Source organism: Calliphora vicina, chromosome 4 (genome assembly GCF_958450345.1).
Source record: "Calliphora vicina chromosome 4, idCalVici1.1, whole genome shotgun sequence".
Taxonomy (NCBI): domain Eukaryota; kingdom Metazoa; phylum Arthropoda; class Insecta; order Diptera; family Calliphoridae; genus Calliphora; species Calliphora vicina.
This window is the reverse complement of record NC_088783.1, coordinates 38,691,052-38,706,271: the sequence shown is the minus strand read 5'-3', so window position 1 is coordinate 38,706,271 and position 15,220 is coordinate 38,691,052. Positions and strand designations below refer to the sequence as shown.

The following is a 15,220-nucleotide window of genomic DNA, read 5'->3' as shown; positions in this document are numbered from 1 at the left end:
ACTAAATTTCCGTTTATTTCTGCAGGTTCGGTTTTTTTGTCTTTTTTTTGCACTTTATGAAATAAAGAGCCAAAAGACGACAAATGCATGAAGGGAAACGCCTGTGAATTACTTGAAAAATGTTTGGGTAGACAGACTACCAACAAATAGAAAATTTAGAAAAGGGCGTTTCTAACGCCTTCTCTATAAAAAATATATGAAGATAGAATAGAGCAAAGCTTTAAGCATATTAAAACTTTGGTGAACATAAAATAGACTTCATTCACTTCAAGATGTCAGCAATACGGGTTTATGAACAAACAATCATGGTGTAAAATAGAAAAAGGAAGCTGAAAATGCTTACAGAGTAACAAAGAAATGAAAAACCAGTAGGAAAGATGAAGATGTATAAAAAATAGAATGTTAAAATGCACTTGAAAGGGAACTCACGAAAACAAGGATGTTTGCCTGCAGGACATAATGACAGTGACACAGACAAAATATTCTATTCTATCAAAAACACACTTACTCAACACAACAAAAGAAGCTGTAGAATTTTACACTCATATGGATGTTGGTATTTATTTGCAAGTAACAAAATGTATTCGTATCCTTGGTGTGAAGGAAGGAATACTAAATTCATCTTCAGTTATTTACACTTAACAAATTCACTTGTTTAGCGATTTTTTCTCTTGTTTATTATTTTGTTTCCTTTTTTTTGCAATATTTATGTGGCTGCACAGAGAAATAAATCGTAAATCACCAGTTAACAAAAACACCAACATGAGTTCAAACCAAAAATGTTGTGAAATTTAGATTTCAGTTCTTTTTTCTGTAAATCCTTAACTGACTCTTAAGTATTGTGTGGTTGTTTATGATATTTTCTTTTTTAAAAGTGTCTAGTTTGTTCTCTAAAGCATGAGTTTGTAGTTTTAACGTTTTTATGCCGGCCGGCGTTTTTATTGATTTTTGACTGCATTTTAACTTTTACTTTTACTTTTTTGTCGCAGTCTTCGTCCTTTTCTCTCTCTCTGTCACTATTATCCTAGAATTTTCTTTTATTTATGCGACTGACTGGGTTTTCATTGCTTATCTCTGCTAAGTGCTAAATATTGGGTTGAAAGGAAAAGTTTTTGTTTGTTGATCAGTTTTGTTTATTTTTTAGATGCCACAAACCCAAACTTTTTCTTTTCAACTGTATTTATCGGGTGTGTAGTCAGTCAGTCATACGTGTAAAATTTAGATGGCTAGGGAGAATATAATTCAATGGCATTTCCTGTTGTTGGTGAAATGTTCTGTGAACTATTATAGTGCTTTGTAATTTAGATTTTAAAATATTTATATTCACAAAGTTTGTAGATATTTAAGTAGTCTGGTTAATAATTTCTTCTACCCATAAGTTATAGAAAAATACAAGTTTGGCTGCCCCGATAGACTAGGCGATACTGTGCTAGACTTTGAATCTGAAGGTTGTGGGTTCGATTTCCCACAAAGACTCTGGGTGTATCTGCAGACAAGCCAAAGGGCTTCGCAGTTTATGTTCGTTTAAAAAAAACAAAGTCCACATACTAATTGCATAGTTAGTGCTGTTCAGAAGTGGTGATTTTGATATGGAAGACAAACATCGACCAAGTCAACCAACAAAAGACTAGATGATACTCTGGTGGACTTTGAATCTGAGAGTTTGGGTACATCTGCAGACAAGTCAAAGGGCTTCGCAGTTTATGTTTGTTTACAAAAAAAAGTCCCCACAATAATTGCATTGTTAGTGCTGTTCAGAAGTGGTGATCTTGACACGGAAAACAAAGATCGCCCAGGCCAGCCGAAAAAGTTTAAAGACCAAGAATTGGAGGCATTACTCCATGAAGATTGTTGTCAAACTCAATAAGAGCTTGCAAAATTATTGGGAGCTACTCAATCAGCAATTTCAAATCGTTTGCAAGCAGCAGGATTCATCCAAAATTAGGCAAATTGGGTACCATACGATTTGAAGCTGAGATACCTTGAAAGACGATTTTGTATGTTTGATATTCTGCTTCAACGCTATAAAAGAACATTATTTTTACATCAAATCATTACTTGCGATGAAAAATGGATCCATTACGATAACCCGAAGAGTAAGAGATCGAATATGAAGCCCAACCAACCAGTTGTATTTGGTGAGACCAAAAGGGTCGTATCTATTATGAGCTGCAGAAATCTGACCAGACCATCACAGGGAACCTGTAACGAACGCAACTGATTTGGTTGTAGCGAGGATTGGCTCCCAGAATATGAAACCGTAATATTCCATCATGACAACGCTCGGCCACATTTTGCCATACCTGTTAAAAACTATTTAGAATGATGTGGTTGGGAAGTTTTGCCTCACCATCCTTATAGTCCAGACCTTGCCCCGTCCGAATACTATTTGCTGCGATCGTTGTAGAACGTTCTTTCTGGGATACACTTCACCTTAGAGCAGAGTTTCCGACATTGGCTTGATTCGTTCTTGGCCTCAAAAGATAAGCAGTTCTTTTGGCTCGAAATCCATATGTTGACAGAAAGATGGTAAAAGGTCATAGCTAACAATGGCCAATACTTTGAATAAATTTATTTTGTACAAATGTTTCAAAATAAAAGCTAATAATGTTAAAAAATCCCGCATTTTTAAGTCATACCCCCCATATTGTCAATTATAGACCGTTCCTCACAAAAAATTTTAGAAATATTTAGGTTCATATAAATAGTTTTCAAAGGAACCTCAATACCATTTTTTTCTCGTTTACCCCATTTGGCTTTCACAAACCATCTCCATCTTATACGAATTGTTGCAGTTTGTTTTTTCGCGTATTTCCCATGTAGATTGCACTGTCCTAATTATTGGAGATCCATTGTTATTTTTTGTATCAGTTTAAACGGTTGTTGTTCCAGCTAAGTAGATGATTGGTCTGCTGTAGCTGGTCTAGGATAATGGGACTGCCATCTGTCGTTGCCTAGAAACAACGCCCTCTGTGTATTTGGTGTAGTGGTGTGGAACTTTGCTGATCTTTGATTGTTACCAGTTTTTCTCCTAGGGGGTGGCGGGATGCCTGACCTTTTCCATGATGTTATCCCCTTTTTAAATGTGGAGGAGTGGTCAGTGGGCTTCTTTGATGGATTGTTTAATTGCATTGAAAATCCCACCAAATCGTACCATATTTATAAAAATTATGAGTTGTAATGCTTTTTCGACACTTAAGTTGGTAAATTTGTAGTACGTTTTAGCTAGTCCTTTAAACATATTTATTAAATATGCCAGACTTTAGTATATTCATTGGAAAATCTCTCTTATTTCCAAATGCACAATTGACTAATTTCTATGCATTTTAAATGTAATTTGAAATTAAATTTTCTTTTGCTTTGATTTCACAAAGCATCCCTAAACGAATTTAGCTGGGAAGAAAAGACAAATATCATGATTTAATTTGGTTCATGTTAAAAAACATTTATTATTCCATTTCCCAACAGCTAACAGAGCAATTCAAAACTGGAAAAGGGGACTCTATTTTTGGGGAGGCCAAAACAACAAACAAACACAGGGCAAGAAAATCACAGTAGAAATGGAGACAAAACTACAAAAATAAAGACACATTGAAGAATAAATGGCCGATGACCGAGTAGAAGCAGACTGACAGACAGGACACAAATGTTAGTGACAGAAAATTTGGACATTTTCATTTTTTTTTTCTATTTTTTTTTTTGGCATGACAAGATTAAATACTTTGGCAAGTAAGCAAGGATGTAGAGAAAAAAGGAATAGTTTACAAAATATCAAGAGAACAGAGTAAATCTAAGAAAAATTGTGTTAAAACAACAGCACAAACAGTGTTAAATACTTACTTATGTAATAAACTAAAATGTTAAACTCACTAATCAGAGTTTATTGTAACAGCTGTTGGAAGTGACATGACAAAATGTTTACACATGGAAAAGAAGGTTTTAAAGAAGACAGGATGCAGGATTTTAAGAACACCATTTCCGATTGAAAATAATAGAGGTAATATGTTAATAGACATAATACTAATGTATATTTAGAGTGGTTCTTGTTTTCCGCTTTTTTCCGGATATTCGAAAAGCTCAAAAATTGTTCTCCTGCATCTAAAAACCAAAAGCAGGGAATTTGAGCCAAATTTAATAACATTTAGAAGCAGATTTTACATAGATATTTTCAAAAATTAACACTTTGCTTCACAAATTTTTATACCCACCATCAAAAAAGAAAGATCTATATCCTGGATCCTCATAAGATTCTAAGCCGATCTAGCTATGTCCGCCCGTCTATCTTTTATATGAAAGCACGATAGGGCCCAAAGGAAAGCGGCTATCTGGCTTCTTTCCAACTTTCTGTTGATGAGGTTTGATTGGTATTGGAAATGGGCAATATCGCACACTGGTTCAAGGGCGGCATTAATTAATTTTTTTCATGTCTTCTGATCTACCTGATTTTTTCACAATCTAATTATCATGTACCAAAAATATTAGGCTTATATCTTTATTACTTTTTTGTCCACAGACATTCAAAGGTGACCTAAGTGAATGCGTTTGAAATGACCGTATTATATATGCTACCTTTTATCGCTTCATGCTGTTAAAATATTCTTGTAATGACACTATAATGATTTTTTTTTATAGAATTGGATGTTATAAATGATATATATGCAAATAAAAAAAATTTTGAAAATTAAAAAAAAAAATTTTACTACTATAAATTGTCCAAAAATATTTATTTTCTACAACTTCTATGGATTGTGCCTATTGATCTCCAACGACCTCTAGCCCGAGACTTATATCGAATTAAAGCCTGAAGTCTCAGCTAACGATTTATTAAAAATTCAGCTGCCCGTTTTTACCCCTAAGCAATTCCGGTACAAAAAACCAAGAAAAAGTTAGGAAAAATTTGCTTCACAAGCATGTTATTGCGCATGCAATAACAGCTTTTTTTAAAAAAATAATTCGGTATCTCGGGAACTATTGGATATATTATTACGAAATTTCACATGGTTGGAGCTGAGGTGTTTTCGAGTTGATTCGTAGTTGTTCAACTTCCTACGGGTAATGGGGGCCAGTACGTGGCCCCTCAAACTTGGTCACCTCGGGTCTCAAATTTTTAAAAAAATCGCCAAAAATCCATTTATGATCCGAATAAGCTGAAATTTAAAATATAAATAGTACTTGAGAAGATCTACTAAAAATACGCTTAGATTTGTAGGTTATCTATATTAGTTTAAGATATATTTAGGTTTATTGATTTATTTTTTTTAATTTTGCTCGATCTTGTTTTGGTTTTTTAGATATGGCGGGCCAAGGGAGGGTCGAAATTTTTTTAACAGCATCAGCCATATTGGCGATAAAATTCTAAATAAAATAAAAACAACTTGGAGGCAGTTATATCATCCCTATAAAAAGTAACATGCATCCAAAGTTAGAAAATGTAAAAACTAAAAAAAATTATAATATGGTGATTTTCCATGAAGAAAAATATAAAATTTGAATTAATGTAAAATTTAAACGGTTAAAGATATCATAACAAAATTTGGAACTGATATAGACTCAAATGTCCTTAAATCAATGGCATTATAATTTTTGACATTTTTTATTTTCAAATACCGAAATTCCTGAAACGGGGAAAATGTGTTCCAAAAACTCAGTTTTTTTTTAGAAAACTGCCTACTGCGACGTTATTTACCGTGTGATAGTAAAAAAAACTTTGCAAGTATACAAATAGGGGGCTATTTCGAGGATCGATGCTTTGCCTTTTTAAAATTTTTTACTCAAACCAAAATTTTTTTTTTTTAATTTGGCCAAGTTTGGATAGTTCTAGGGAGTGTTATGTCCGTTTAAGTGAGCCAAATTTTAGTTTACACGCTTTTCCATTAAGTTCTCTTTTCGGATCATATACAAATTGTATATAGTTCCGAAGAAAATTTTATTCTACAAAAGAAAAAATATAGGCACTTTTTTGGTAAAAAAACGTAAAAAATACGGACTTTTTAAATGTTCCAAATTTGGATGAGTGCAAGTTTTTATAGGGACGACATGACTCTTAGCAAGTTGTTTGTATTTTATTTAGAATTTTTTCAATAAACCTAAATATCTCTTCAACTAATAGAGATAACCTACATGTGTAAGCGTATTTTTAGTAGATCTTCTCAAGGACTATTTATATTTTAAATTTCAGCTCATTCGGATCATAAATGGATTTTTGGCGATTTTTTTAAAAATTTAATACCAGAGGTGACAAAATTTGAGGGGCCACGTTCTGGCCCCCATTACCCCTAGGAAGCTGAACAACTGCAAATCAACTCGAAAACACCTCAGCTCCAATCATGTGAATTCGTAATAATATCTCTAATAGTTCCCGAGATACCGAATTATTGCCAAAAAAATACGTTTCTGAACCACTGTGCATCGTGGGTATACCAGATTTTGCACTCTTCCTTGTTTTTATACCCTTCACCATCGTGAGAAGGGTATATATAAGTTTGTCATTCCGTTTGTAATTTCCACAATATAATTTTCCGAGCCTATAAAGTATATATGTATATTCTGGATCCTTATATATATAGCGTAGTCGATTAAGCCATGTCCGTCTGTCTGTTGAAATCAATTTTCTGAAGACCCCAGATATTTTCGGGATCCAAATCTTCAATAATTCTGTCAGACATGCTTTCGAGAAATTTGCTATTTAAAATCAGCAAAATCGGTACACAAATGGCTGAGATATAAGGAAAAAACCAGGACCAATATCTGGATTACTAAGTCATTAATATAGACAATATGGATATCTAATGATAGATATTTCAAAGACCTTTGCAACGACGTATATAAGACCATAGTAAGTTGGACCTACAACGGGTCAAAATCGGAAAAAATATTTTTTAACCCGAATTTTTTTTATCAAAGAAAAAAAAAATTTTAAAATCAAAAATTTTTTTTAAAATTTAAAAAAAAATTTAAAAATTAAAATAACAATTCGAAAAAAAAAATTTCCAAAAAATGAAAAAACAACTTTGGAATAAAAAAAATTTTGTTTACCTAAAAATATTAAAAATTTGTATTTTGAAGTATAATTTGTGAATGGTATATAAGATTCGGCACAGCCGAATATAGCTCTCTTTCTTGTTTTTTTTTTTTGAAATGGTGTTAGACTAATCTTAGTCTGTGTAAATTTTTAAACAAAAACATTACTGAAACTGCTTGCACTAAAGCTAAATAGTTAATTTTTATTAACACACCCTAGTAGCAACTTGCTAACAAAATGACTTTAATTTAACAAAGTTTATTGACTCAAACTCTGTAATTAGGTTTATTAAAAGTGTACAGCTGAAATCTAGTTAACAAAATTTTGATTAAAAATCCTTTTGATTTGTTTGAAAATAAACGCTTCAATGAACTAAAAATAAATATTACAAAAAAACAATTTTCAAATAAAGCAAGGGTTTTTATTTGCACATGAAATGCATCAAATGTTGCTTGCTAATAGCAACATCATCATCATCATCGTCGCCATCATTTTCAGACTTATCATCAGCAACACTCATCATCCTTAAATTTCGTATCCTAAGTTAGAGCCATCAACAGTTTTGCTTTACAGTTGAATTGTAATGATGAGTGCGGTTGGCTTAGTAACCCATGTTATTCCTTCTTTTTATTCATCCTTATTTTTATGTTATTGTTGTTGTTCGTTTTTGTTTATGTCAGTGGAATTGTTTATTTCATTACGTTTGTTGCTGTTGTAATTTTGTTGTATTCCAGAGTTGGGTTTGTTGTTTCCTGTACTTTTTAATTTAACAAATAAGAGGTTGCCATCAGCAACATTTAATGTTGGTTGAAAGGATTTTGTTTTAGTTTTCTTTTTTTTTAATACATTTACAGAGTTCTATTGCTGCTATTTTTACTAAAAACGGATTTCCTTACTAATTAAGTTGGTAGCATGTCTATTTGTTGAATTAGTACAGAGGAAATGTTTGAATAATGGAAATTATTTAAATGAAAATAAATTTATTTAAATTTAACACATAATATTTCTATATATAATTCATTAAGGATGATTTTATTAAGTATTTATTTGATATGTAAATATTAATTCAGCAAATATTTGTTTGATAGTGCAAAATTTTTGTAATAACAAACAGAACAGATAACATAAATATGGTAATAATTATTGGGTGTATGACTTAACAACAAAGTTTTTTTTTTGCTACCCACTTTATACCCACTAAGTGTCATATGCGGGAAGTTTTGCTTAACTTCTTTAACTAAAAAAAGTGCCGCTGAAGCACAGCAATTGCTCACCAAAGCTTATGGTGAATGTGTTCCATCGGTTTCAACGTGCGAGAGATGGTTAGTTCGATTCAGAAGTGCTGATTTTGACTGGGAATACAAAGATCGCCTTAGCCAGCCAAAAAAGTTTGGAGACCAAGAATTGGAAGCATTACTCCGTGAAGATTGTAGTCAAACTCAACAAGAGCTTTCAAAATCGTTGGGAGCTACTCAATCAGCAATTTCAAAACATTTCTTTGCTTAGAAACTGTCGAATTTTGTGCCAACATAGCGTCATATGGGGGAAATTTATTTTTACTTCTTTGAAGCAAAAAATAAAAGACCGCTGAAACACACCTATTGCTCGCCAAAGCTAATGGTGAATGTGTTCCATCGGTTGCAACGTGCGAAGGATGGTTTGTTCGATTGAGAAGTGGTGATTTTGACAGGGAAGACAAAGATTACCCAGGCCAGCCAAAAAAGTTTGGAGACCAAGATTTGGAGGCATTACTTCATGAAGATTGTTGTCAAACTCAAAAAGAGCTTTCAAAGTCATTTGGGGCTACTCAAGCAGCAATTTCAAGACGTTTGCGAGCAGCAGGATTCATCAAAAATCAGGGAAATTAGAGACTAAACGAATTGAAGCCGAGAGACCTTGAAAGACGATTTTGAACGTCCGAAATTATGTTTGAACACTGTAAAAGAAAAATAATTTTAGCACAGAATCATTATTACGATGAGAAATGGATCCGTTACGATAACCCGAAGCATAATAGATCGTACGAGAAGCCCGGCCAACTAGCCGAATCGACACTAAAGCGAAATATTCATGGCCCTAAGGTCTGTGTTTGTTGGAAGCAAAAGGGTTCAATCTATCATGAGCTGCTGAAGTCTGATCTGACCATTACAGGGAACCTATACCGAACGCAATGATACGTTTGAGCGACCTTTTACCGACAAACGACCAGAATATGGGGCCTGACATGAAACCGTAATATTCCATCATGACAACTCTCGGCCACATTATGCAATTCCTGTTAAAAACTATTTAGAATTAAGTGGTTGGGAAATTTTGATTCACCCGCCTTATAGTCCAGACTTTGCCCCTTTCGAATACTATTTGTTTCGATCGATACAGAACGCTCTATCTGGTATACGCTTCACTTTTAAACAAAGTATCCGATATTGGCTTGATTCGTTCTTGGCCTCAAAAGATGATCAGTTTTTTTTTGGCTCGGAATCCATATGTTGCCAGAAAGATGGGAAAAGCTCAGAGCTAATAATGGCAAATACTTTGAATAAATTTATATGGAACAAATGTTTCAAAATAAAAGCTAAAATCTAGCATTTTTAAGTCATATAAGAAGTGCGATCGAAAAAACCATAACACACGTGTTTCGTTAAAACTTTTATCCCAAGTATTATTTGATTTCTTTTTGATCGAGTTACCTTTGAAAAATATGTCAGTTATTATGTTTAATGTCAATTTGTTGTTAATCTGATTAAAATGATTAAAAGTTCGTACTAAAATTATTAAATATTTTCAACAAAACCCATCTTGGTCCTACAAAAAGTTGGACAAACACTGCCGTGAAACTGCCGTGAAACTGATTCCTATGTCATTAAACAGTATCGGTATAGAAAACCCGGTTCAGGTAGAAGGAATGATCCACATGATGCCAATAAATAGCAAGCATTTTCAAAAGAGCTCCCAACACATGCGGTAGGAAAGCAGCCCGGTTAGCACAGTACTCGGACTATTCGGTACGAACAGTTAAAGCCAATGCAGGTTTAAAAACATACAAGGCTCAAAAAGTTCCTGACAGAACTCTATTATAAATTTAGAGACCAAAGACAGTGCACGGAAATTGAAGTCATATTTTATACAAAAAATATACCTTCTGCATAATGGATGACGAAACGTACATATGTTCTGGAAAATTTTTCGCAGTTACCGGTTCAATATTTTTATGTTGCTGATGCTTGAAGGAATGTTGTAGAAAAGTTTAGCAGAAAATTTTCCCAAAAAGATCTTGGTATGGCAAGCAATATGCAGTTGCGACAAAAGAAGCCAAACATTTGTTACAACAAAGGGCTCTATAAATACCGAAATTTACATCAAGGAAAGTTTACAAAAGAGAATGCTTCCATTCATAAGACTTCTTAATATGTCCACTTATGTTTGACCTGATTTGGCATGCTATCACTATGTTAAGCAATGTCTTGAGTGGTACATGAACAATAATGTGATATTTGTACCAAGAGAGGCAAATTCTCCAAATTGGAGAATTGAAGAACGCAAAAAATTTGTCCAAAAGTGTGTTAGATTTTAAACGGAGATGGACTACTTGTTCGAACAAAGTGACAGATATCACTATAAGACCTTAATGGAAGGGTTTCTGGAAAAGGTTCATAAATTCATCACTATTGATTAGAACTATAAAAATAATATTTTTTGTAAACTGTATGTTTAGTGGTTTCGTTAACATTAACATTGAAAGATCTAGAATTCGAATATTCCAGTTTTGTTCGTTAAGAACAATCATGAGGCTACTCGAATGAAGATGGCACTGTGTATAAATAGTGGAGGCGGTTGCAGTAGTTATTCAGTTTATCATAGGCTATGTTAGAGTTAACATCAAATGTTAATATCAACTGTGTTATAAGTTGATGTATTAAAATAGAATGTTTAAACTGTTGTTGTACATTTGAATAAAGAGTTGTTACAATTTTAAACTACTAAACTGCTTTTATTTGCAATCAAAAGTATCCGGTTAATTTAAAGGAAATAAACCACCGATTTTAAAAGGTAGAAACGTAACAATATTTTTAAATTTAACATAATATTCAATTACTTTAAAAAGAAAATTGATTCATTTAAAATATTTTTAAATAATTAAATACATACTTATATTTAAAGGCCTTTTAAGTAATATAATTAATCTTCATGATGATTCATATAAATTCCCACACTTTTTCTACATTTTACTTATATTTCCCATTCCCATTTGCTTATATATTTGCAGACATACACAATCCAGCACATAAGACAGACATCCCATAATGTATGTAAGTATGTACAAATATTTAAGACATCTTATTCTTTAACTTAACAAATGTAAAGTTTTACTTAAAACACAACATAAATCATAAAGGAAAAAATATTGTTTTAAGGATTTTTAACATTATAACCATAAAATATAAAATATAATCCCTCCATGTCTTAAAGTTTAAGTATTTGTGAATCTCTTATAAGTGAACGAGTACGAAGGAAAAACTGCGTGTAGAAAAACTCGTATTCAAATTTATTTGTAAGACAAGTAGAATGAAATTATGTGTAAGAAGAATTTTAAGATGAAGGAGGAATAAAACTACAAATCAAAATTAAATTCAATGTTAAGTGCAAGAAAAGGAGTTTGTGTAATAAAGAAACCTTTGTGAAACACTACAAGGTATTTGAGTAAAAATAGGTTGGATTATTTTTGCAGCATCCAGAACGAAATTGTAAATGTTGTTCTAATTTTTTTTAAAAAAAATGTGAAGTAATGATTTTGTCTGAAAATCTATAGACTTTTTAACCAAAATTTAAAGTTTTTATAGTTGTTGTCAAATTATATTTATCAATTATCAATTTGAATTTATCAAAATTTCCACCAGTAGAAACTTCTACTTATCAACAATATTGATAAAACGCTGTTGTTAACATTGTTTATAAGAGTGGCTGCTATTATTAACATTTAAGCTTTTAAAAGCTCCAGGTGATCATTGTGGAAATAGAACATTCTAGTTTTTCTCAGTGAGACTTCTAGAAGATGTCGTTGTGTATATAAATAGTAACAGTGAGTTGTGAATGAAACAGTGTGTCATAGGCGCTGTTATATTTAACATCAACTGTTTTACCAGTGTATTTTTGTAAATTATAAAGTCTGTTTTTAAAGGATGTGTATTAAAAGGGAGTGACTATTTAAATAGCTGTGTTAATTTAAATAAAAATATTTTTGAAACTACTGATCGCTTTTATTTACCACTTATTTAGAGGAAATAAACCACCATTTTTAAAAGGTAAAAACGTAACAATATTTTGCTTAACACATTGTTACTGAACTGATAGTTAAATACTAGCGTTTAGCTTCATTTGTTTCTTCTGTTAGAAACAAATGTGTTTGCCTTATTCAAATTATCTAAAGTATTAGACACAGCAAGAAACTCCAGGAAAATGCAATAGGATAATAAAGATTATATAAAAGGCAGATATATAAATAATAGTCTCTTATATGGCAAAAAGAAAACAAATAAAGTGGTTAAACAAAATGAAATGGAAAGGAAAAATTCCTTACAAATATTAATTTTGAAATAAAAAAAGCGTAAAAAGCCGACTGCTATACAAATTTAAAATACAAATAAATTTTTTAATAAAAAAAAGAAGAACAGGAAATTGATTTAAAGCAAACAACCCCAAAAGTATTGATATTATTACATGAGGAAACTCATAATAAACATATTATTTCAACATAACTTAAAAAAACACGAGATTGGTTAGAGGTTATATAAGAAAAAAGAGCCTTAAATAATTTAAAACAATTTTCCAGAAAATATTGTATTTTCCTTAGAGAGTTCCTCAAATTATTTAGCTTAAACCTCGTATATGTCATCAACAGCAGTAATCACATGGAGTAGAGTAGTCTTTAGTAGTTGGTATTTATATTATTATGATTTTATTATTTAAAATGCTTGAATGCATCTGTATGATTATTTATTTGAAATTTGTGTATTTATTTTTCATTTACTTCTTGGTCTTATAACAGATTTTGTTTATTTTTGTTTGAGCCACTGCAAATGTCAGTAAAGATTTCCCCAAAATACTTTTTATTTTTATAAAATTTTCAAATTGAAATGGGGTTGTTTTTCCTGCCATTGTATTGTATTCGTATTTACATATAAACGTTCTTATAATATTTACATATTATTAAAGAAAGTGTTTAGATAGAATTTACTTTCTAGTTTTTTTTTTCAGTTTTTTTTCTACGGCAAATGTTTTTATTTACCAGGATCTCAAGTGTTTAACCACAATTGATGGCTGGTATTTGCAAAGTACATTAAAGTAAACAAATGGTAAATAAAAATAAATGTTATGATCAAATTATATCCTTGTCGTTGGCAAACAAAAGGATTTATTTAAATTATTTGAAATATTAAGGAAAAGCTATTACAGACTTATTAAAGTTGTATTTTTTTAATAATTTAAAACAACTCACTTGTATTTTTATTTGGTATAAGTAGATTTTTTGATATTTTTTAGGAAACCTCACCTGTAATGATAAAAATAGAAAAAAATATTAATAAATTGATAAATTTCATGGGAAAAAATAATTTATTTATGCTTAAAAGACACGAAAATTTATGCATATGTCAGAGACAAATTAAAAATGTCTTATTTAGATATTAAAATTAAAAGTTTTATTAAACACACCCACAGTACACATTTCCTTTCAAACCAATAAAAAAATATCACAAACAAGTGCCCGGAAAAATTCCTTTACACGATCACATTTTACGAAAAATATAAAATCGAATTCGCTTGTAAAATGTAATCTGAACTTCATATACACATATTGCTATCTTCTTATTAGGGTGTATGACTTAAAAATGCGGGATTTGCAATATTTGGCATATTTTTTGAACTCGTTTATTGCTTTTAATAACTTATATGTCATTTTGAAGGGTAAATATCTGTCATTTATTCTCACTTAGTAATTGAACATTGTAGTGTAAACAACAACGCTTTTTTTGGTTCAAATATGTCAATTTTGTACCAACGAAGCGTCATATGCGGGAAGTTTTGCTTTACTTCTTTAATTTGAAAAAAAGTGTCGTTGAAGCACTCCGATTGTTCACCGAAGCTTATGGTGAATGTGTTCGATCGTTTTCAACGTACGAGAGATATTTTTTTTTTGTTTCAGTAGTGGTGATATTGACACGGAAGACAAAGATCGCCCCGACCAGCCAAGTTTCAATGAATAAAAAAAACAAGTAAAAAGTTTTTTTTGTTGGCAATAACTCTAAACGCCTAGTTGTGAAAAATAATTAAAGTCAAAATTTTGATTTGAGTTGGAAAAATTGCTAGATTTTGACTATTTTTCTCAAAGATTTTGTTAAAAATGTTAAATATTTGATAAGAACTGGATTTAAAAATGAAAAATATTAAATTTTTAAATCGATAAAAAATTTCGGTTTAGTTCGGATTGGACTGTATATTCGAAAATGAGGCTGGTCAAGCAATTGATGCAAATTTTAATCCTTAACTGATGAGACATTTACTGCTATATCGTTTCGGTTATTAGTATTGGTTCCCTAGATAGTGTGATTCAACACCATTCAAGTCTAAGCCCACAACAACCCGTTCATTAATTCAACGAATTTTCGGTCAAAAAAAGTACCCAAAAAATCGATGACGTCATTTGCTCGTTGTGCTTTTCTATAAATAACCTTATCCTGAGTACTTTTTAATTCTATGAAAAAAAATCTAATAAAGAACTAGTAATAAAGCTATATTTGGCTGTGCCGAATCTATATACCTATCACCAAATTATACTTCAAAATAAAAATTTTAAATATTCTTAAGTAATAAAAATTTATTTTTTTCCAGTTGTTTTTTAATTTTTTGGAAAAAAAATTTTCGAATTGTATTTTTAAATTTTTAAGGGTATATATAAGTTTGTCATTCCGTTTGTAATTTCTACATTTTTCATTTCCGACCCTAAAAAGTATATATATTCTGGATCCTTATAGATAGCGGAGTCGATTAAGCCATGTCCGTCCGTCTGTCTGTTGAAATAAATTTTCTGAAGACCCCAGATATCTTCGGGATCCAAATCTTAATAATTCTGTCAGACATGCTTTCGAGAAGTTTGCTATTTAAAATCAACAAAATCGGTCCATAAATAACGGAGATATGAGC

The 15,220-nt window shown here is 31.3% G+C and overlaps 1 protein-coding gene across 6 annotated transcripts in view; it reads right to left on the bottom strand.

Moving 5' to 3' along the window:
• The window catches only part of spri (sprint), a 352,783-nt gene that overhangs the window by 91,989 nt on the left and 245,574 nt on the right, over window positions 1–15,220 (bottom strand). For 4 of the 6 annotated variants that reach the window (XM_065510259.1, XM_065510263.1, XM_065510264.1 and 1 more), the window contains exon 4: window positions 13,518–13,571. The exons of the other annotated variants lie outside the window; for them this stretch is intronic. In XM_065510259.1, the coding sequence (XP_065366331.1) occupies window positions 13,518–13,571 (54 nt within the window). The remainder of the gene's footprint in view (window positions 1–13,517; window positions 13,572–15,220) is intronic. 6 annotated transcript variants of the gene reach the window in all.